At 39.5% G+C, this 22,016-nt stretch overlaps 1 protein-coding gene and 1 long non-coding RNA gene across 2 annotated transcripts in view; one reads left to right on the top strand and one right to left on the bottom strand.

Moving 5' to 3' along the window:
• Positions 1 to 10,844: 10,844 nt before the first annotated feature.
• SLC22A24 (solute carrier family 22 member 24) overlaps positions 10,845 to 22,016 on the top strand; it is a 69,559-nt gene continuing 58,387 nt past the window's right edge. The window contains 2 exon segments of the mRNA XM_063782989.1: positions 10,845 to 11,853; positions 20,440 to 20,543. Of these exon segments, the coding sequence (XP_063639059.1) occupies positions 11,452 to 11,853; positions 20,440 to 20,543 (506 nt within the window). The 5' untranslated portion in view covers positions 10,845 to 11,451.
• LOC134807254 (uncharacterized) overlaps positions 16,619 to 22,016 on the bottom strand; it is a 209,688-nt gene continuing 204,290 nt past the window's right edge. The window contains exon 5 of the long non-coding RNA XR_010147224.1: positions 16,619 to 17,467. This is a non-coding gene — a long non-coding RNA (uncharacterized LOC134807254). The remainder of the gene's footprint in view (positions 17,468 to 22,016) is intronic.

Raw genomic sequence — 22,016 nt, 5'->3', positions numbered from 1 at the left:
TAGGAAGGGTAGTGGTGCATTGTAGTGGAGGTGGGGATGGTTAATGGGTACAAAAATAATAGAAAGAATAAATAAGACCTACTATTTGATAGCACAGTAGGGTGACTGCGGTCAATAATAATTGTATATTTTAAAGTAACTTAAAGAATGTAGTTGAATTATTTATAACTCAAAGGATAAATGCTTGAGGGCATGGATACCCCATTCTCCATGATGTGTTTATTTCACATTGCATGCCTGTATCAAAACGTCTATGTACCCCATAAATATATACATCTAAAATGTACCTATAAAAATTTTTTAAAATAATGAATAAATAACAGACACAGAGATCAATGGAACAAAACAGAAAGCCCAGAAGTAAATGAATGCATTTATAGCCAACGCATTTTTTACAAAGGCATGAAGAATATTAATTAAGGCAAGGACATTCTCTTCCATAAATTATGCTGGGAAAGCTGGATATTCAAATGCAGAAAAATGAAACTAGATCCCTATCTCTCACCATATATGAAAATCAAATCAAAATAAGTTAAGAATTAAAATTATGAAACTACTGGAAGACTAAAGCTATGAAACTAAAACTAAAGACTAAAACAATGAAACTGCTGAAATAAAACATTGGGGAATGCCCCAGGACTTTGGAATCAGCAAAGGTATTTTGTGTAAGAAATCAGCATGGACAACCAAAGTAAAAATAGACAAATAGAATTACCTCAAGCTAAAAATCTTCTGCACATCAACAGAATGAAGAGACAACCTGTTGCAAGAAAGAAAATATTTGCAAACTATTCATCTGACAGGGAATTACAAGAATATACAAGGAGTTCAAACAACTCAACAGCAAAATATATATCTATATCCAACTTAAAAATTGGCAAAAAAAAACATGAATAGGCATTTTTCAAAAAATATATACAAATGGCCAACAGGTATATGAAAAAATGCTGAACATCACTAATCATCAGAGAAATGCAAATCAAACCCACAATAAGGTGTCATCTTACCCAAGTTACAATGGTTATTATTAAAAAGACAAAAATAGGCGGGGTGCAGTGGCTCATGCCTGTAATTCCAGCACTTTGGGAGGCCAAGGCAGGTGGATAACCTGAGGTCAGGAGTTTGAGACCAGCCTGGACAAGATGGTGAAACACCATCTCTACTAAAAATACAAAAATTAGGTGGGTGTGGTGGCACATACCTGTAATCCCAGCTACTCGGGAGGCTGAGGCAAGAGAATCCCTTGAACCCGGGAGACAGAGGTTGCAGTGAGCCAAGACTGCACCACTGCACTCCAGCCTGGGCAACAGAACAAGACTCCATCTCAAAAAAAAAGAGACAAAAATAACAGATGCTGTCAAGGATTGTGAAAAAAAGGGAGCTAATACACCATTGATGGGAATGTAAATTAGTACTGCCGCTATAGAAAACAGTATGGAGAGTGCTCAAAAAAACTAAAAATGGCACTATCATATGATCTAGCAATCCCACTGCTGAGTATATAGCCAAAGGAAAGAAAATCAGAATAGCAAAGGGATATGTACATTCCCATGTTCATTGCAGCAACATTGCACTGTTCAATGCCAAAGATATAGACTCAACCTGTGTCCATCAACAGATGAATAGATAAAAAATTTTGGTACATATATACAATGGAATACTATTTAGTATCTTAAAAGAAATAATATCACTTTCAGCAACATGGTTGGAACTGGAGAGTTTTATGTTACGGGAATAAAACACCAAAAGACAAATATCAGATGTTCTGTCTCACATGTGGGAGCTAAAATGTTGATCTCATGAAGGTAGTGAGTAGAATAATGGATACCAGAGGCTTAGAAGGGTATGGGAGTGTGGGGAGTGGGGAGAGAAAAAGGTATTAGTTAATTAGTAAAAATATACAGTTAAATAGAATAAATAAATTCTAAGGTTCTATAGCAGAGGAGGGTGACTATAGTTAACAACAATGTATTCTATATTTTGAAATAGCTAGAAATGGTAAATACTTGAGGTAATGAACACTCCAAATACTCTGGATTTATTACTATATACTCTATGTATGTAACTAAATATCAAATGTATCCCATAATATGTATAAAAATTATATACCAAGTAAAAAGTTAAAAATTAAAATTAAAAAATTAAAGGAAAATGAAAAAATCTGTAGTCAAGAGATAAGGGCTAGGAGCCAAAACTGATCTAGGAAGAAGCCCACCCATCAAGCTACCATTCACTTTCTTCACAGAAATAGAAAAAACTACTTTAAATTTCAAGTAGAACCAAAAAAGAGCCCATATACCCAAGACAATTCTAAGCAAAAAGAACAAAGCTACCTAACTTCAAACTATACTACAAGGCTACAGTAATCAAAACAGCATGGTACTGGTACCAAAACAGATATATAGACCCATGAAACAACACAGAAGCCTCAGAAATAACACTACACATCTACAACCATCTGATCTTTGACAAACCTGACAAAAACAAGCAATGGGGAAAGGATTCTCTGTTTAATAAATGGTATTGGGAAAACAGGCTAGCCATGTGCAGAAAACTGAAAATGGACCCCTTCTTTACACCTTATACAAAACTTAACTCAAGAGGGATTAAAGACTTAAACATAAGACATAAAACCATAAAAACGCTAGAAGAAAACCTAGGCAATACCATTCAGAACATAGGCATGGGCAAAGACTTCATGACTAAAACACCAAAAGCAATGGCAACAAAAGCCACAATTGACAAAAGGGATCTAATTAAACTAAAAAGTTTCTGCAAAGCAAAAGAAACTATCACCAGAATGAACAGGCAACCTACAGAATGGGAGAAAATTTTTGCAATCTATCCATCTGACAAAGGGCTAATCTACAAGTAACTTAAACAAATTTACAAGAAAAAAACAAACAACCCCATCAAAAAGTGGGCAAAGGATATGAACAGACACCTCTCAAAAGAAGACATTTATGTAGCCAACAAACATATGAAAAAAAGCTCATTATCATTGGTCATTAGAGAAATCCAAATCAAAACTACAATGAGATACCATCTCGTGCCAGTTAGAATGGCAATCATTAGAAAGTCAGGACACAACAGATGCTGGAGAGGATGTGGACAAATAGGAACACTTTTACACTGTTGGTGGGAGTGGAATTAGTTCAACCATTGTGGAAGCCAGTGTGGCGATTCCTCAAGGATCTAAAACTAAAAATACCATCTGACCCAGCAATCCCATTTCTGGGTATATACCCAAAGGTTTATGAACCATTCTACTATAAAGGCACACGTACACATATGTTTATTGCAGCACTGTTCACAATAGCAAAGACTTGGAACCAACCCAACTGTCCATCAATGATAAACTGGATAACGAAAATGTGGCACATATACACCATGGAATAATATGCAGCAATAAAAAAGGATGAGTTCATGTCCTTTGCAGGGACATGGATGAAGGTGGAAACCATCATTCTCAGCAAACTAACACAAGAACAGAAAACCAAACACCACATGTTCTCACTCATAAGTGGGAGTGGAACAATGAGAACACATGGACACAGGGAGGGGAACATCACACACTGGGGCCTGTTGGTGGGTGGTGGGCTAGGGGAGGGATAGCATTAGGAGAAATACCTAATGTAGGTGATGGGTTGATGGGTCCATCAAACCACCATGGCACATGTATACCTATGTAACAAACCTGCACGTTCTACACATGTACCCCAGAACTTAAAGTATAATAAAAAAAAAAGAATTTTCTGGGAGTAGGAAATTGTTCTGCATGTTGAGAGGATTGCAATTTACACTGCTAAGTGAAGTTATTTAAATACCTTGAAATTGCACTTAAGATTTGTATATTTCATAATGTGTAAATTTTACCTAAGATAAAGGAGCCATAAACAAAAAATGATATGCCTGTAAATTATTTTACAATTATCTAAAAAGTGGTTACTCACAGAAAAGCAGGAAGACATTTATTCTGAAGTTGCACACAGGTGTTTTCTTAATTATGCTTAAGTTAGATTTTGTCATTTGAATGGTGGTTAAATACGTGTTCTGTTTATAATAATTCTTTTAAATATACACATGTGGCCGGGTGCAGTGGCTCACGCCTGTAATCCCAGCACTTTGGGAAGCCAAGGCGGGTGGGTCACCTGAGGTCAGGAGTTCAAGACCAGCCTGACCAACATGGAGAAACCCCATCTCTACTAAAAATACAAAATTAGCCAGGCGTGGTGGTGCATGCCTGTAATCCCAGCTACTCGGGAGGCTGAGGCAGGAGAGTCGCTTGAACCCAGGAGGCGGAGGTTGCGGTGAGCCAAGATCACACCATTGCACTCCAACCTGGGTGACAAGAGCAAAACTCTGTCTCAAAAAAAATTATATATATATACACACACACACACACGTGTTTTAGGTACACTTCTATATGTAAATTTCAATACTCATACAAGGTTAAAAATTTATATAGACTAATATAGATTTGCTGGTAACTATTCTAATTTTGAAAAGAAGAACAAAGCTAAATGACTTTCCCTGCCAGATTTTAAGCATATACAAAACAAGTGTATAAAAACAATGAGGTATGAGAACAGGAGCAAACAGACTGATCAATAAACAAAATAGGTGTGTCTGTGCACAAAGTATAATACCTGTTAAATGATTCAGGAAGCAGAACATATAGAGGAGGCAGAAAGGCATTTTTAGGAAATCATAATGGAAATATAGCACACTCTGAAAACAAATATAGGTGAATACCACAGCATTTGTTAAAGTGGAATCCCAATATAAGTAAAGGTGATAACCAGGGAGATGTCCTTGCAAACTGCATGTATGAATCAGGGTTCTACAGAGAGACAGACCAGTAGAATATATATATGATATATGTATTCATACATATATGACATATATATGACATTCCTACATATATGACATATATTTTATATATATATATATGAACGATAGGGGTTTCTTAGGATAATTGGCACATGTGATTATGGAGGCTGAAAAATCCTGTGACAAGTTGTCTGCAAGCTGAAGACCCTGGTATGCTGGTAATGTGGCTCAGTCCAAGTCTGAAGACTTCAGAACCAGGGAAGCCAATGGTGTAACTCTCCATTCAACGCCAAAAGCCTGAGAACCTGGGAAGCTGCTGGTATAAGTTTTCGGGTTCAAAGGCCAGATAGGCTGGAGTTCTGATATCCAAAGCAAGATAAGAAAAGTGTATCCCAGCTCTGGAGAGAGAGAATAATTTACCTTTTCTCTGTTTTTGTTCTGTTTGGGCCCCCAGCAGATTAGACGGTGCCCACCCACATTGAGGGAGAATCTTTCTCACCTAGTCCACTCAGACGCACATGCTAATTTCTTCTGGAAAACCTCACTCTAGGTACTCTTTAATTGAGTCAAGTGGACACCTAAAATTAACCATCACACTACATTTCCAGATTCTGTTGGCAATTTGATTGTGGTTAGGGCCAGGCAATAAAAGACGGTGGAATATTGGAGAGCAAAAGGAAGGCAGAAGCCCCCTTGATTTAGGCAGGACCTACATCAGTGACAACATCTCCTCTGTTGTTCCAGCTCCCACCCATCTAGCGCATTTCCTCTAGGTTCCTCTGGGTGATCCTAGCACCTGAATACAGGTAGCATTAACTCTTCTACTTGTTCTCCAGTTCGTGTAGTAGCACCTTCCTCCATTGCTGATGTCTGAGTTGTTTTACCATTCCTTGTCTGAACTTTGCATGTTAGTTCCCCATATCAAATTCTATTGAATAAATGATATTATGTGGTTTTTACGATGGGTTGCCAATATCTTGGAATGTCTCATGTTTCTTTGTTCAGTGTTCCACAATTATTTATTTGGCACTTAACATGTTCCAAAAACTCTTCACGATGATGAGGATACAAGAAAGATCAAAGCAGACTGTTTTATTTCACTGGAAGTACATTCAAGTAGTGGGGAAATAGGTAATAAGCAAATATATGGCTGGTAGTGCTCAATGGCATGAAGAAAATGAAACAGAATAAGAATATGCATAGAGAGAGAGATGGTATCTAGATCAATATGTAAGGAGACAACATAGGGAAGGCCTCTCAAATGTGGTAACATTTGACTGGAGAACTGAAAGAACTGATGGAATTTTTGAGGCATTTTGTGGAAAAGTCAATGCAGAAATCCTGGAGTGGAAATTGCCTAGCATCATTTGAAACATAAAGAAGGCCAGTATGGGTAGAGAAAAATAAGGTAAAGTCATATGGGTAAAGGGACAGAAGGGACTAAATCTAATAAGACCTTGAAGGTAGTAGGGTGGTTGACATTATTCTGCAGGACATGGAAGCCACAGGAGATATTTGAGATTTGACATGACATGACAAATTGGAAACGGTATACTCTACAATTTGTGTGGAAGAAAGGTAGGGGGGCAGGGGAATAGTCCAGGTGAGAAATGAGAGTGACTTAGACTTGGGAGGTAGTAGGCTGGTAGTTAGGAGAAGTCAGATTCTGGGCGTCATTTGAAGGTAAAGCAATTTTTAAAACTTGGAGTTTAGGGGAGTAGTTTGCTGCAGATAAAAATCTAAGAGTTTGTTATAGTTTGGATGTTTGTCCCTCCAGATCTCATGTTGAAATCTGATCCCAATTATCGGAGGTGAGCCCACTGGGAGGTATTTGGGTAATGGAGGCAGATCTCTCATGGATAGATTAATGCTGTCTCTTGAAGGTGGGTGAGTTATCAATCTATTAGTTCCCTTAAGAACTGGCTATTAAAAAATGTCTGGCATCTCCCCAACTGCCCTCTTGCTACCTCTCTTGCCATATGACCTCCACAATACCCTGGCTTCCCTTCACCTTCTGCAGTGGAAACAGCCTGAAGCCCACAGTTGATGTAGATGCTGATGCCACAATCCTTATACCGTCTGCAGAACCATGAGCCAAATAAGCCTCTTTCTTTACAAATTACATAGCATCAGGTATTCCTTTATAGCAACATGCAACTGACTAAGATAGAAGCATTAGAAAATAAATCAAGGAAGTGAGTACATGTAAACAAGAGAAATTGTTAAAGAACTTAGCCCTCCAAAACTCCAATGTTTGAAGACTCAGCACAGAAGACTGAGAAACTAGAGCCTGGAATGAATTAGTAAAATAAAAATAGAGTAGAAATCTGGGAGGCCAAATGAGAAAAATGTTTCCAGGAAGAAGAATTTATCAACTGCAACACATAAACATTTGGATCTAATAATATGGAAAACATTAAGACCTTCCTTACTAAGAAGAAATTTGGTGATAAACGCCTGATAGGATTGAGTTAAAATGTAAATGGAAGGGAAGAAAGTGAGAAAAGATTTGCTGTCAATAATATCAGGTAATAGGGCAGTAGCTTAAGGAGAAAATGGGTTCATCAAAGTTTATTTTGGTTTCTGCTTTTCAAATTGAGAGACATCACTGTCCGTTTGTATGTCAGGAGGTTGGTGATTTCTTAATGGAGCTTATCTTACACTACAGAATTATTTTGTCTGTGTCCCGGCTTTCCTTGCTTCCCCAAAAGATAGGTAAGGTTCTGATTCCATTGATTCACCGGCAGGTGTATTCAGAGATGAGGGCAGCCCTTCCTGGTGCATCTTCCTATGCAGGCTTGTAGGGGAGGCCTCAGTTTTTACAGTAGTATTGCCTTACCAAAGCTTCCCATGTCCTTCAGTATACAGTTTGTTTCCACTAAGAAAACATGGATGTTAAAACTAGTCTTGCTGCCATGTAATACTGAAAGGTGTCAGTGAGATCAAAGGAAAGAACTGAGCACAGTAGCAAGTCAATGTAAGTGTCCTAAAGAAACTATATAAAGCCAGCAAAACAATCAATAATGCTGGAAGGAAATGAGAGATAAATAGATGAACATAACAGCCTATAGGCACATAAAACAGAGAGATAGCAGTGGTGGTGCACAATAGGAATTCAACCTCAGCAAGAGTGAGTAGACTTCACCTCTCTTCCATTTGAATAAGACATAAACTTCTCATGCTGACATTACAGTACCTGGGCTTCTTTTGTCCAAATGATTGTAGAATCTGTGAAACAGAAGAAGCCTGGGTGCCATGAGGGTGGAATGAGAATTTTACACGTGGGTGTTTTTATCATTACCCATAGTTTCCTAATTGCCACCAGTCTAATCTTCCACTGTGTACCCAACACTGGACTCCCTGCCAGACTTTTTAAGCTTTATACAGTGTTCACATCTTACTATCCCAGTCAACTTAATAGGGCATATTACAACACTTGTCCATGTTACATTTTCCCTGTAAACCAAGGAGGGTAATACCCATCTCACAGGGTTGTTGTGAGGAATAAATAACATGCACAGAAATCGCCCAGCCCAGTGTCTGGCACATAGGAAATGACAATATATTGCTAGTGATCATTATTGTCCTTACTAATGCTTTTTTCTCTGCATGCTTCTTTACTTACTCATTACTCTAGAGATACATCACTATTTTGACCTATGGAACATTCATTCTTATTCCTTTTTGTGTCTACACTTGGTCACCATGGTACTTACTAATTTCCTCTCCTTTAAATTTTCTGTGTTTCATGGGAGATTTGGGGGATGGGGCACAATGGTTTCAGCTTCTCCTCTTCCAGCCATCTTGACTCTAGATAGGCCATCGTTGTTTCTCAGCATAAAAACAATCATTTAATTTATGAGATGAAAATAAGTCATTTATTGATGAGTTAATGGGTGCAGCACACCAGCATGGCACATGTATACATATGTAACTAACCTGCACATTGTGCACATGTACCCTAAAACTTAAAGTATAATAATAATAAAATAAAATAAAATAAAAAGAAAATAAGTCATTTATTAAAGTGAGTAAGAGATTTTTCTTTAGACTACCATGGTCCATATTTTGGCTCTACCACTTACACTCTGTATATCCTTTGGCAAGTTATTTAATGTTTCTAGTCCTTTGTTTTCTCAGGGGTAAAATGTAGATAACAAGGGTGAGAACTAAAATAAGGAAAACATTAAAAGTGCTTACAACAGAATCGACTTATAGTGAATACTCAGTGAATTCACAGCTGTAATCATTATTTACATCATTTTATTCTTGTGGTTCTGAATGGTTTGCCTTGCTGGAACGTTCACTTCTTACTATTTTTACACTGTGTCAGTAACTTTAGTAAAATATAATTGTGATTGTCTAACCCCATTATGGGGTGAATTGTGTCTCCCACTCCCAAAATTCCTATGTCAAAGTCCCAACCCCTAATACCTCAAACTATAACCATATTTGGGATAGGTTAAAATGAGACCCATAGGGTGGGGCCCTGATCCAATATGACTAGTGTCCTTATAAGAAGAGGAAGGAACACCAGGTGTGCACATGCATAAATGAAAGAATATGTGAGGACATGACGAGAAGGCAGCTATTGACAAACCAAAGAGAGAGGCTCAGAGGAAATCAAATCTGTTGATACCTTGATCTTAGACTTTCAGCCTTCAGAACTGTGAGAAAATAAACTTCTGTAAAGTCACCTTCTGTTAAGTCTGTGGTATTTTGTTATGCAGCCCTAGTGAACTAAAACATTTCTAACAATTTACAACAAAACCCTGTGATGTATTAGATTTCCTGTTTGGAATAGATCCATGAAAGTCATTTCCTGAACAGAGAATCTCTGCAGGCTGGACAGGAATCTGCTTTTTTTTTTTTTTGAGACAGAGTCTTGCTGTGTCACCCAGGCTGGAGTGCAGTGGCACAATCTCAGCTCACTGCAACCTTCACTCCCGGGTTCAAGTGGCTCTCCTGCCTCAGCCTCCTGAGTAGCTGGGATTATAGGTGTGAGCCACTGCACCCATCCAGGAATCTGCATCTTAAGATGTTTCATGGGTGACCAGTTTGAAATTCAAAAATAAGAACTTCTTGTAGGCAGAATAAATTCTGGAGATTCTGTTTGTTTCTTTGGGTTTCTTTTTAATCAATCTATCTTTTCCCATTATATCCATGCATGCTATTTAGCTGCTAGCTTTTGAATATCCTTGTAGGTACACAATTATGCCACACCTTTAACTGTAATTGTGTACTTATTATTCCCTCATTTAAAAATTGACTCTTGCAGTCCCTCATCCACTGCTTCATTATCTCAAGAATCTTCCCACAAGAGTAGGTCAAGCTGGCTGGGCATGGTGGCTCATGCCTGTAATCCCAGCACTTTCAGAGGCTGAGGTGGGCAGATCACATGAGGTCAGGAGTTTGAGGCCAGCCTGGCCAATATGATGAAACCCCTTCTCCATAAAAAATACAAAAATTAGCTGCGCATGTGGGTGAATGCCTGTAATCCCAGCTACTTGGGAGGCTGAGACATGAGAATTGATTGAACCCAGGAGGTCAAGGCTGCAGAGAGCCAAGATCCCACCGCTGCACTCCAGCCTGGTGACAGAGTGATACTTTGTCTCGAAAAAAAAAAGAGTAGGTAAAGTTAATTTGTAGAGGGATGACTCCCCTGCTCCATGGCATCTATCCAGGTATCATTAAACAGTTTCTCCTTAATCTTCCATAGCACACTGTGTATCTTCCTTATAGTTATATGATGACATTACAGTACAATTATTTACAAACCTATCATTTATATGAGACATTGAGCTCAAATTTTATTTTAAACTTATAAATAAATATATGTAAGTTAACATTGCTTTATTTACAGCATAGCACCAGAAAGTCCAAAATGATATTTGAATGAATCAATAAATCTGGTGAAATATACTACTATAATACATAAAAGCACTATTTCCTTTCTCTTTGTTTCTTATCCTAATTTCCCTATTTTAAAAAATCTTTAAAGCCCTGTCATTGGTATGACTTGAACTGAAGCAGAACTACACTTAGCAAAAGTCAATGTTTAAACTCAACATTCCACTTTCCTTTAACTAAGAATAGTTTTTATTAACTTTTAGTGAAACTCAGTCCTAGTCAAAAAAAAGCCCTGCTCTCTGATCTTTGTACAAGAACATCATAAAGCAATTCACTTTGGATTTTCTAATATCCCATTTCTGAGAAGAATGGCAGACTATTGAACAGGTGTATCTTAGGTCACGTGGGGACTGCATCCACCTGAAAATCCACCGTTGACTTATTAGGAAACTCAGAGATCAGAATCTTTCACAGAGTAGTCTTTTAAGAAGATTCAGTTGTCAACAGCTAGCAGTCTCTTTGCCAAATAATTATATCTGTGACTTCTGAAACTATTTGGCTGCCTAAAGTTAAAGGACTTGGGGAAAGTCCTTCCACTGCTCTTCTGCAGTGGTGTCACACCACTCAGTGCAGGGCCCATCGAGAAGAAAGTAGTGTCAGGATCCACATGGCACTATGGTAACTTTGTGAAAGGGGACATTTTCTCCCTCTGAACTTCTCTTCATAAAGTCATTGTGCTTCCTCTTGGGGATCACCTGTTCAGTCTCAATGGGCTTTGATGTGCTCCTGGATCAAGTGGGTGGCATGGGGAGATTCCAGATTTGTCTGATAGCTTTCTTTTGCATCACCAACATCCTACTGTTCCCTAATATTGTGTTGGAGAACTTCACTGCATTCACCCCTGGTCATCGCTGCTGGGTCCCCCTCCTGGACAATGACACTGTGTCTGACAATGATACCGGGACCCTCAGCAAGGATGACCTCCTGAGAATCTCCATCCCACTGGACTCAAACCTGAGGCCACAGAAGTGTCAGCGCTTTATCCATCCCCAGTGGCAGCTCCTTCACCTGAACGGGACCTTCCCCAACACAAATGAGCCAGACACGGAGCCCTGTGTGGATGGCTGGGTGTACGACAGAAGCTCTTTCCTCTCCACCATCGTGACTGAGGTAAGAGGCCCCATGTAAATCTTCTGTTTATATGATTAAAGTGTTTGGAGTTAACACAAAAAAATTGACTTGCTTTATACCTTTAGTCCTTAGATGGGACCTGTAGTCAGCTCATTCTTCATTCCTTTAGCAGGTGGCAGCACCTGATTATCTATTAATACTCTACGATACAGCCAAGTGTATTAGTATTATATTGGTGTAAAAGTAATTGTGGTATTAGACCATGAATTTTAAATCATTATAACTAGGCTCAAACACATCTTTATTAATCAAAATAGGAACCATTACAATCAACACATTTTTGCCAATGAGAAATAAGTTTGTTAATTCTGTGACATAAATGTCCACGCTTTGGGATTTGACAAATTTTTCTGCATTCTGCTGGTTGTGAAAGTGTTTTTCCTACAAAATGTTGTTGAGATACTTAGTTTTGGTTGTTTTTGTTTTTTGCTTTTTGTTTTTTGAGGGAGGCCAGAGTTTTATTACTACTCAAATTAGTCTCCCTGAGCATTCGGGGAGCAGAGTTTTTAAGGATAACTTGGTGGTTGGGGGGCAGCCAGTGAGCCAAGAGTGCTGACTGATCAGGGCTGAAATCATAGGGAGTCAAAGCTGCCTTCTTGTGCTGAGTCACTTCCTAAGTGGGGGTCACAAGATCAGATGAGCCAGTTTATCGATCTGGGTGGTGACAGCTGATCCATCAAGTGCGGGGTCTGCAAAATATCTCAAGCACTGATCTTAGGAGCAGTTTAGGGAGGGTCAGAATCTTGTAGCCTCCAGCTGTGTGACTACTAAATCATAATTTCTAATCCTGTGGCTAACATTAATCTAGTCCCCAGGCAAGGAGGAGGTCTGCTTTGGGAAAGGCTGTCTTTGTTTAAACTATAAACTACAAACTAAGTTTCTCGCAAAGTTAGTTCAACCTATGCCCAGGAATGCACAAGGACAGCTTGGAGGTCAGAAGCAAGATGGAGTCGGTTAAGTTAGATCTCTTTCACTGTCTCAGTCATAATTTTGCAAAGGCAGTTTCAATCCCTCCCTTTGGGTTTTATAACGCCTTAATCTTAAGATGTAGGCTATGAAGATGAGAAAAGGCCATCTATCACTCCAGCTTCTTCCTGCTGACAGGGGACATAATGGGAATGGGAGTGAACCACAAGGTGAGAAGAGTGGAACTGCTTTGCAACTGAGTGTATTCACGCAGGCCTGGATGGGCTTCCAAGGCTTGTGTGGCAAAAATATTAGTACTCTCATCTATAGTTTTAGTACAGTATTTAAATGAAGAACATGCTATAAGGTAAATAATGAGTCCTAGGATGAGGAGTACAATTCCCAATTTTAAAAGCAAAGCTTGGAAAGCATTTGTCTGGGGCCTTCTAACTCACAAATAATTTAGAATTTAGTCTAACCTGCAGAAAAAAAAACATCAAGAACAGCTAACAAAAGTGTAATATAGTTTTTCTTTTGAAGCATAATTTTTCTCTCTCCAGTCCCTATTTTTATTAAAAACAAATTATGATAGAACTGACTTACAGTTTACAAAACAAACTTTAGTCTCACTGTACTTGGCCTGATTATTTGCATAAAGTGCAGCAAGAATAATTATTTTTCACTTAGGCTTTTTAAATTGGCTTTGATGAAACTCTGTTCCATGAAGAATCTCAGATAAGGCTTTTTAAAAGCCGAGCCCAGCCATGGGTTTGTACCCTCAGATACCTATGAGTTGAACAAAGTCCTCTCCTCAAGATAACTTGGGGTTCCTGGGCCTGTTAGAAAGTGACATTCTTTACTTAACACAGGTCAGGAACCTTGTACAGGGACTGTGTCTGGACAAGGTATGAGGCCAGATTCCCCAGTGGGTTTTAATTGGTTCCATAAGTCAACTTTGATTCTTTACAAGAAGCATGCCATTCCAGTCAAAGCCTTGGTAAAATGACCAGTTTCTCCAATTGTATCCTTTACTCCGATGGAGGGGGGTTAGCTTTCCAAACAAAACCCAACAAAGATAGCATGAGGCCAACTAAATCTGTCTCCTCCCTCTCCTCCTTTTTTTTCCTGCTGTTTACCCAAAGGAGAAAACAAAACCCTTTCATTATCTTTTAACATTACATAAAAATTGTCTTCAAAAGAGAAAACCAAATTTCATGTTTGCATTAGTGCATCTTTAATGTTAAAGTTTGTTTTTTAAAATAAAATTTTATATCCCTATCCAGTTTTAATTAGTTTGACCATAAGGTAAGATTTTTATAAACTTTTTAGAACGCTTTACAATTTTCAATCAAACAGCACATCAATTTTCTAAGAAAACCCTGTTATTTGGACACATGGGCCCAGATTCTGGCCCCACATCAGTATGATTTTAATGTTCTAACCTATTGTAAAAAGCTAAATAATTTCTTTTACATCTTAGCCAACTTGTGTATACCCACAGAATTTTTTTATAAGATTAACGCTTTACAAAACCTTTTCACTTTGCTTAAACTTTCAGTTTTGTCTTATTCTTAGTTTAAGACAATCTTTAAAACCCCCGCTAAACCAGAAAAAATTACATTCCCTTTAACAAAAGCCATAGTCTTATGCCTTCTTATAAACTTTTACCAAAAACACATTCCCTACGCACCTTGTATGTCAAACTGTTTCTCCAGTAATCTCAATTTCATATTCCAATGTTAACTCTTTGCTACTTTTGTTTTTTAGTGAAAAACCTGGTAAGTAAGCAATTTTAATTATGTACTGGGGTGAAGCCTAGGACATCAGATAGAAGTGAAGATAAGATCTAATTCTTTTCAGCATAGCTAAGGGCAAGGCTCTTCATGTGTCCCCAAGCCTCATCTATAATCTAATGCTCCAAAGTACGTAAACTGAATGATTTTCAAAGGTCGAGGAAACAGTTTGACCTTAAGGCATTTAGCAGATCTGATATCTGGCCTTAATTTAGACCAGATGTCTATATTTTCAAGACACTTTGTTTTACCGATAATCTTTAAAACTGTCTTTATGCCCAGACGTGGTGGCTCACGCCTGTAGTCCCAGCACTTTGGGAGGCCGAGGTGGGCAGATCATGAGGTCAAGAGATTGAGACCATCCTGGCCAACACGGTGAAACCTCATCTCTACTAAAAATACAAAAATTAGCTGGGCATGGTGGTGTGTGCCTGTAGTCCCAGCAACTCAGGAGGCTGAGGCAGGAGAATTGCTTGAATCCAGGAGGCAGCAGTTGCAATGAGCTGAGATTGTGCCACTGCACTCCAGCCTGGTGACAGAGCAAGACCCCGTCTCAAAAAAAAAAAAAAAAAAAACTGTCTCTATTTCCAAAAGATTACTAAAGACATGTGAACAAAAAGTCATTAAAGTTTCTATTTTTCTGACAAAATATTAAGCTCTTATTTTTCTAAGCTAATTAATCAGAGCTCTTTTACATATAAATATCACACACACAAAAAAAACATATAAATACAGATAAACAGAATATTCAGTACTTGTAAGATTTTTCATTTGCCAGTTTCTTAATTGGATTACTGGCTTCCGGGTAGAGCCCTTGGAGGAAAAGGGCCAGGAGAGCATGCATTTCTAGGGTCTAATCACAGCTGAAGGCAAAGACAGATCCCCAAAATTAGGGGTGCCATTTTATACTGGATCCTGGATCGGATCCCTAAAAGGAGGGAAATACTTTGGGAGAAGTCAGTGTGGTGCTTTTACCAACTGTGCATTTCCTTGCAAGGCAACCCAGCCAATCAGCCCATCTTATAATTAGACCATCCCACATGAGAGTCTCATTTCTCAGTGGGGGTTGGGGATGTTTCCATATCTTCCAGGTAGCCAAGAGCATGCTTCTCTGATCCAGGTGTGCAAAGAGTCAAGTGTTCCTCCATAACTACTATTAGCCATCCCCTAAGGTATATTTCCTACCTAGTTATTACACACCAAGCTCTTTCATAATGAAAAGTAATTTCTGATACCCCTAAAACTCAAAACTGTCAGATGACACAATGCGAAACAGAACACAGCATTTTGAGAGGGATCTATCCGCTTTTAATTGCTGGGGTTTCATGAGGAAAACAGAGCTTTCTTCCAAAACGGTGTCTGTGGCACCTTCTGTTTTTCCCAAGGAGTCCCAGGCTACCAGAAATTATCTTAGGGCCCCTCGTGTGTGCATTAAGAGTGGCAAGACAAAAAAAAATGGAGAAAAATATTTCAGTTGACTGAGAAGAAAAAAGCTTTTTCCAGAAAAACAAGTTCCAAGAAGAGAAAAACATAAAGGCCTTTTAAATATGCCTATAGCTTGCTTATCCACTTTTAATTAAGCTGACTTTTAACCACAGTGCTCTTTTAAAAAATCCTTTCAGATCTCTTATTACCCAAGCAGCCAATATTTCTGAACTTTACCAAAGGTAACCTCCTAGGTGCTTTAAAGACATGGTAGGCAGTTTCTTTTTACAAGATTTAGAATCTCTACAAGGTAGTTCAGAGAAAGGAAAATTCAACAGAGGAAATCAAAAGCTATCCATGGGGGGAAAAAACCTTATTAAATGGCAAAGTTACACAAATAAACCAGGAAGGAATCATTCCAGAAGCCAACAATTGAACCCAGGCCACCATTATCAAAAGATAAAGCCTTAGCTATTGAACTATACAGCATTGAGCAGTTTCTATTGCTTTTCCCAGAAGGAGAGTACAGAAGCCAATTTCTTTTTTTTTTTTTTTTTTTTTTTTTTTTGAGACAGAGTCTTGCTCTGTTGCCCAGACTGGAGTGCAGTGGCATGATCTTGGCTCACTGCAAGCTCCACCTCCCAGGTTCATGCCATTCTCCTGCCTCAGCCTCCCGAGTAGCTGGGACTACAGGTGCCCGCCACCACACCCGGCTAATTTTTTCTATTTTTAGTAGAGACAGGGTTTCACCGTGTTAGCCAGGATGGTCTTGATCTCCTGACCTTATGATCTGCCCGCCTCGGCCTCCAAAAGTGCTGGGATTACAGGCGTAAGCCACCACGTACCCGGCCTCAGAAGCCAATTTCAAGCTTGCAAAGCTTTAACTGGTCAGGAAAAAATTGTAGGACTATGACATGAACCCCAAAATTTCTGTCCTCTGGATGGTGGAAACAAAAAGAAAGAATCCCTGCATGGTCACAAGGTTGAGCTCTTAAGGACACAAAACAAGACATAGAAATTTCATACAGTATTGGCTTCAGGGACCCATAGCAAAGTTTGTAACTGACCAGCCTGCTGAGCTGGCTTGAAAAGCAGGCTTATAGAGGTCCTAAACCCACGTTCTATCCTGTTGATACCCCTCTCTCCATTACAGAACACAGAAAGACAAATTCTTAGCACAAACTATACCAGATATGCTACAGCCTAAGATTAGTCTCATAAATCCTTTTTTTATTAATCAAACCCTTGCAGATGAGACAGATAGTTTACTATTTACCAAGACAGAGAAAGACAGAGAGAGACCAGAAACTTGGCCAGTAAGAATTTCTTACCCTTTTTGCTGGTATATCAGGTTTCCAGTTTCCCTTTCTCTGCAGCTTCCAGAAGAATGGAGTGGCTTCTGATGATCCTGCTCACTTGTGCTATAGCTGTGGGGTTCATGCCACTTTAAAAGAGGAAATCACCCTTTCCTGTTTTATGGAAACATAGACAAGATTCTTAATTTGCAAGATGCTGCCCAATGGGCTGCATGGGTAACTGAATTAACATTTTCCATTCCAGCAAAATACACATACAAAACAGACATTAGTCACCTCATTCAGTACCCAATATCAGCCTGGCAAAGCTCAAACTTTTTTCCTGTTGGTCCCTGTTGCCTTTGATCCACTCCAGGTGGGGAGAGATGACCTGCAAATGTAATTCACAATGGGGTCTCTGGGCAAGGCAAAGAGCAGATAGTTACCCTGAGAGACAGGCCTGTTGAGCCTTTTTTAGGGTCATCAAATATAACCAGACAAATAAGGAAGGTTCTCTGAGTTAGGGCTACTGGACTTCCACCAACAACCCCTTGTGAGATCCCTTTCACATATACAAACACGCACAAAGATGAGATGGACAGCAGGCCTTCCAAATCAGATCCCTAGCCAAGAACTTCAAGATTATCCCTTCCAAACTATCCTCCTATTCTCCATCTGAGAAACCTCCTTGAAATCTTCCTGATTGAGGAGAAGCCTCCCAAACCAGGACTCTTCCTACTAGTTAGAAAGAACCAACCGAGACCCCCTCAGGAGCCAAACAGACACCCTGCAATGGAGCTACAGACACAGACACCCCGTGGTGGAGCTACAAAGAGACACCCTGCAATGGGGCTACAGACACCCCACCACAGGGCTACAGAATCCATCGAGAGAAGGAAGGAGGTGTTGGCAGTGTCTAGGATACTCACCAATGCAGACACACCACATTGAGGCTACAGACAGACACCCTCTGATAGAGCTACAGTTAAGGGACATCTCCCCATGACTATGTCTCCATTGCAATTAAACCCATGTACATTGGATTGGCAGCTCCCCACCAGTAGAGAGAGTACCAGAGTCAGCCACCAGTCCAAGAGAACTAGGCGACCACTTGGGCTGGCTTCTGGATCCATTGCCGAAGAGGGGGCCACTGAACTATGGGCAGGTAGCCACAAGGGCAATCCCAGATGAGCTCCCAAATTTGCAACCACCCAAGGGTGAGACACCTTGTCCACTGCCTAGACAGAGCCTATTCATCAAGACAGGGGAATTGCAATCAAGAAAGAATAATTCATGCAGAGCCAGCTGTGCAGGAGACCGGAGTTTTATTATTACTCAAATCAGCCTCAAAACAGTTGTTGAGATGTTTGAAGAAGTGGGAGTCAGTTGGCAAGAGGTCAGGTGAATATGGTGGATAAGGCACAACTTCGTAGCCGAATTTGTTCAACTTTTGAAGCATTGGTTGTATGATGTGCTGTTGGATGTTGTCATGGAGAAGAATTGGGCCCTTTTTATTGACCAGTGCCAGTTGCAGGTGTTGCAGTTTTCAGTGCATCTCATCGATGTGCTGAGCATACTTCTCAGATGTAATGGTTTCACTGGGATTCAGAAAGCTGTAGTGGATCAGACCAGCGACAGACCACCAAACAGTGACCATGACCTTTTTTTTGTGCAAGTTTCACTTTGGAAAGTGCTTTGGAGCTGCTTCTCAATCCAGTCACTGAGCTGTTCATTGCCAGTTGTCATATAAAATCTACTTTTCATCACACATTACAATCTGATTGAGGAATGGTTTGTTGTTGTGTAGAATAAGATGACACTTCAAAACAATGATGTTTTCTATTTGCAGTCAGCTCATGAAGCACCCACTTATCGAGCTTTTTCACCTTTCCAATTTGTCCCAAATGCCAAATGACTGTAGAATGGTCAACGCTGAGTTCTTTGGCAACTTCTTGCGTAGTTGTAAGAGGATCAGCTTCGATGATTGCTCTCAACTGGTCATTGTTGACTTCCGATGGCCAGCCACTACACTCCTCATCTTCAAGGCTCTCGTCTCCTTTGCAAAACTTCTTGAACCACCACTGCACTGTATGTTCATTAGCAGTTTCTGGGTCAAATGCGTTGTTGATGTTGCAAGTTGTCTCCACTGCTTTACAGCCCATTTTGAACTCAAATAAGAAAATCACTCGGATTTGCTTTTTGTCTAACATCATTTCCATAGTCAAAAATAAACATAAAATAAACAGCAAGTAATAAGTCATTAGCAAAAAAATAAAGCGAGAAGTGTCCATTGCAATGACTGATAACATAACCACATTATTTAAGAATGTATTCCAATATCAAATGGCAAATTCCAACAATGCAAAAACCACAATTATATTTGCACCAACCTAATATTAAGCGAATTAATTAAACAAACTAAACATAAACCTGTTATTATGTCATTTAATCTAGGGAGAAAGACCTATAATTTTTAAAGTATTTGGAATGCTGTTAGGCAAATGTTATGCTAAGTCGCCCCAGTTTTGAGTGATTCTCAATACTTAAAAAACTGATACCCAGAGTAAGTAAATCAGAACCTCTGGGCACAGGATCTAGGCATCGGTATTATTAAAGCTGTTCAGGTGATTCAATCTGTGGACAAAGATGAGACTTACTGTAGTAGTTGAATTATAGACTGCTAAGTGAAGTCAAAGGTAGAGCTCATATGTTACCTACATGATGAGGGAAGCCTTCTTAGAAAGATTGTGGGGGTTTTATATATTTTTAAAATTTTTGTACCTGAAGTCTTTAATTGTTTTTATGTGCTTTTAATTATAATACCCAAAAAATGTGTATAAGGTAATGCATTAAAGGAACTTAGTGGTCCGAGAGGAAAAGGAATAAAGACTTGTAGACATGTGGATATATATTTTGGAAGGTTAGGAGGTGAGAGAGAGACAGATGCATTTGAAAAGTTGAAATAAGTTTAGTATTTTTAGAATATGAGCTGCCAGAAAAGAGTACCTGCAGATGAATCTGGAGAGGGAGGCAGGACCTGCCTAGCAGAGGATTGTGTACACCATATGTAGGAGTTTGGAGTCAGTTTCTACTAAAGAGTTGAAACTCTTCTCAAGCTCTGCTGTACTGCTTTCTTTCTCTTCCAGTGGGACCTGGTATGTGAATCTCAGTCACTAAAATCAATGGTTCAATCCCTATTTATGGCTGGGTCACTGCTGGGAGGTCTAATATATGGCCATCTTTCAGACAGGTGAGTGTCATCTCACTTTCTTTGGGGCTGTTTATCAGATGATATATTCATTCCTTTATTTTAGAAATATTTACTGAGCTCTTACTGTATACTTTGCATTGTGCTATGTGCTGATCTCTCTTTCTGACTCCAGGAAGCTACAGCTGATTAAGAATGCTTATTTGAATTAGAAATGATACTTGGGTATTAAAAGTCTGTTCATTGTACTGAATAAAAGAGGACAGAAAAAGACATCCAAATCAGATTCAAACAAGTTTCAGGAAGGGATTTTTAGAGTAGATTACAGGATTTGAGGTTTACTTGTAGGAGTTAATTCAATACAGGGAGAGGAAGGGTGTTTGAGGCAGGAGGTGCTTTGGGTCTGAAAGTGCAAATTTGTGAAACAGCGTTATTGGCCTTGACAATGTTCTAAACCACCTAGACCCTGTGAGAGAAATTATTGAGGCACTTTTAGACTGGCCATCATTTCATACCTGCAGCATAAGTGCTCATGTGCAGTGGGTAGTCATCATTATAAAATCTGATGGTTGTGCAGCACTGTGGCACTCACAGGATAGGAAGACATTGCACCTCTAACCTGGATGCTGATCCTTGTGAAATAATTTTAAAAGGTCATTTGTATAACCACATAAGGGTTATACAAAATAGATTGTATTTATCTACTAATCTACTCTAATAGATTGTGGTATATTCATATAAATAAATTAAGAACCTAGAATGGACTGGGCACGGTGACTCATGCCCATAATCCCAACACTTTGGGAGGCCAAGGTGGGTGAATCACTTGGGGTACGGAGTTTGAGACCAGCCTGGCCAATACTGTGAAACCCCATCTCTACTAAAAATACAAAAATTAGCCTGGCATGGTGGCTGGCACCTATATAGCTCCCAGCTATTCAGGAGGCTGAGGTGTGAGAATCACCTGAACCCAGAAGGCAGAGGCTGCAGTGAGCTGAGATCATGCCACTGTACTCTGGCCTGGGCAACAAAGCGAGACACTGTCTGAAAAAAAAAAAAAGAAAAAAAAAGAACCTAGGATGACTTTGCTTGAGGATGAGATGTTTGGGGATTCCTGTGTCCTGGCAGAGCTCCTTCTGAAGGAGGCACTCAACCATGGCTGTCACTGAAGCATGTCACCCACAAGGACACTGAGGAGAGTTTAGATGCTCAATGTCATCTGACAGTCTTTATTTAAAAATTGTGACCTGGGATCACTTCCAAGATGGCTGAATAGGAATAGCTCCGGTCTGCAGCTCCCAGTGAGATCAACACAGAAGATGGGTGATTTCTACATTTCCAACTGAGGTACCTGGTTCATCTCATTGGGACTGGTTGGACAGTGGGTGCAACCCATTGAGGGTAAGCTGAAGCAGGGTGGGGTGCCGCCTCACCCAGGAAGTGCAAGGGATTGGGGATTTCCCTTTCCTAGCCAAGGGAAGGTGTGACAGACTGTACCTGGAGAAACAGTACACT

This window comes from Pan troglodytes, chromosome 9 (assembly GCF_028858775.2).
Source record: "Pan troglodytes isolate AG18354 chromosome 9, NHGRI_mPanTro3-v2.0_pri, whole genome shotgun sequence".
NCBI classification, from domain to species: Eukaryota; Metazoa; Chordata; class Mammalia; order Primates; family Hominidae; genus Pan; species Pan troglodytes.
This window is presented reverse-complemented; position numbering and strand designations above follow the sequence as displayed.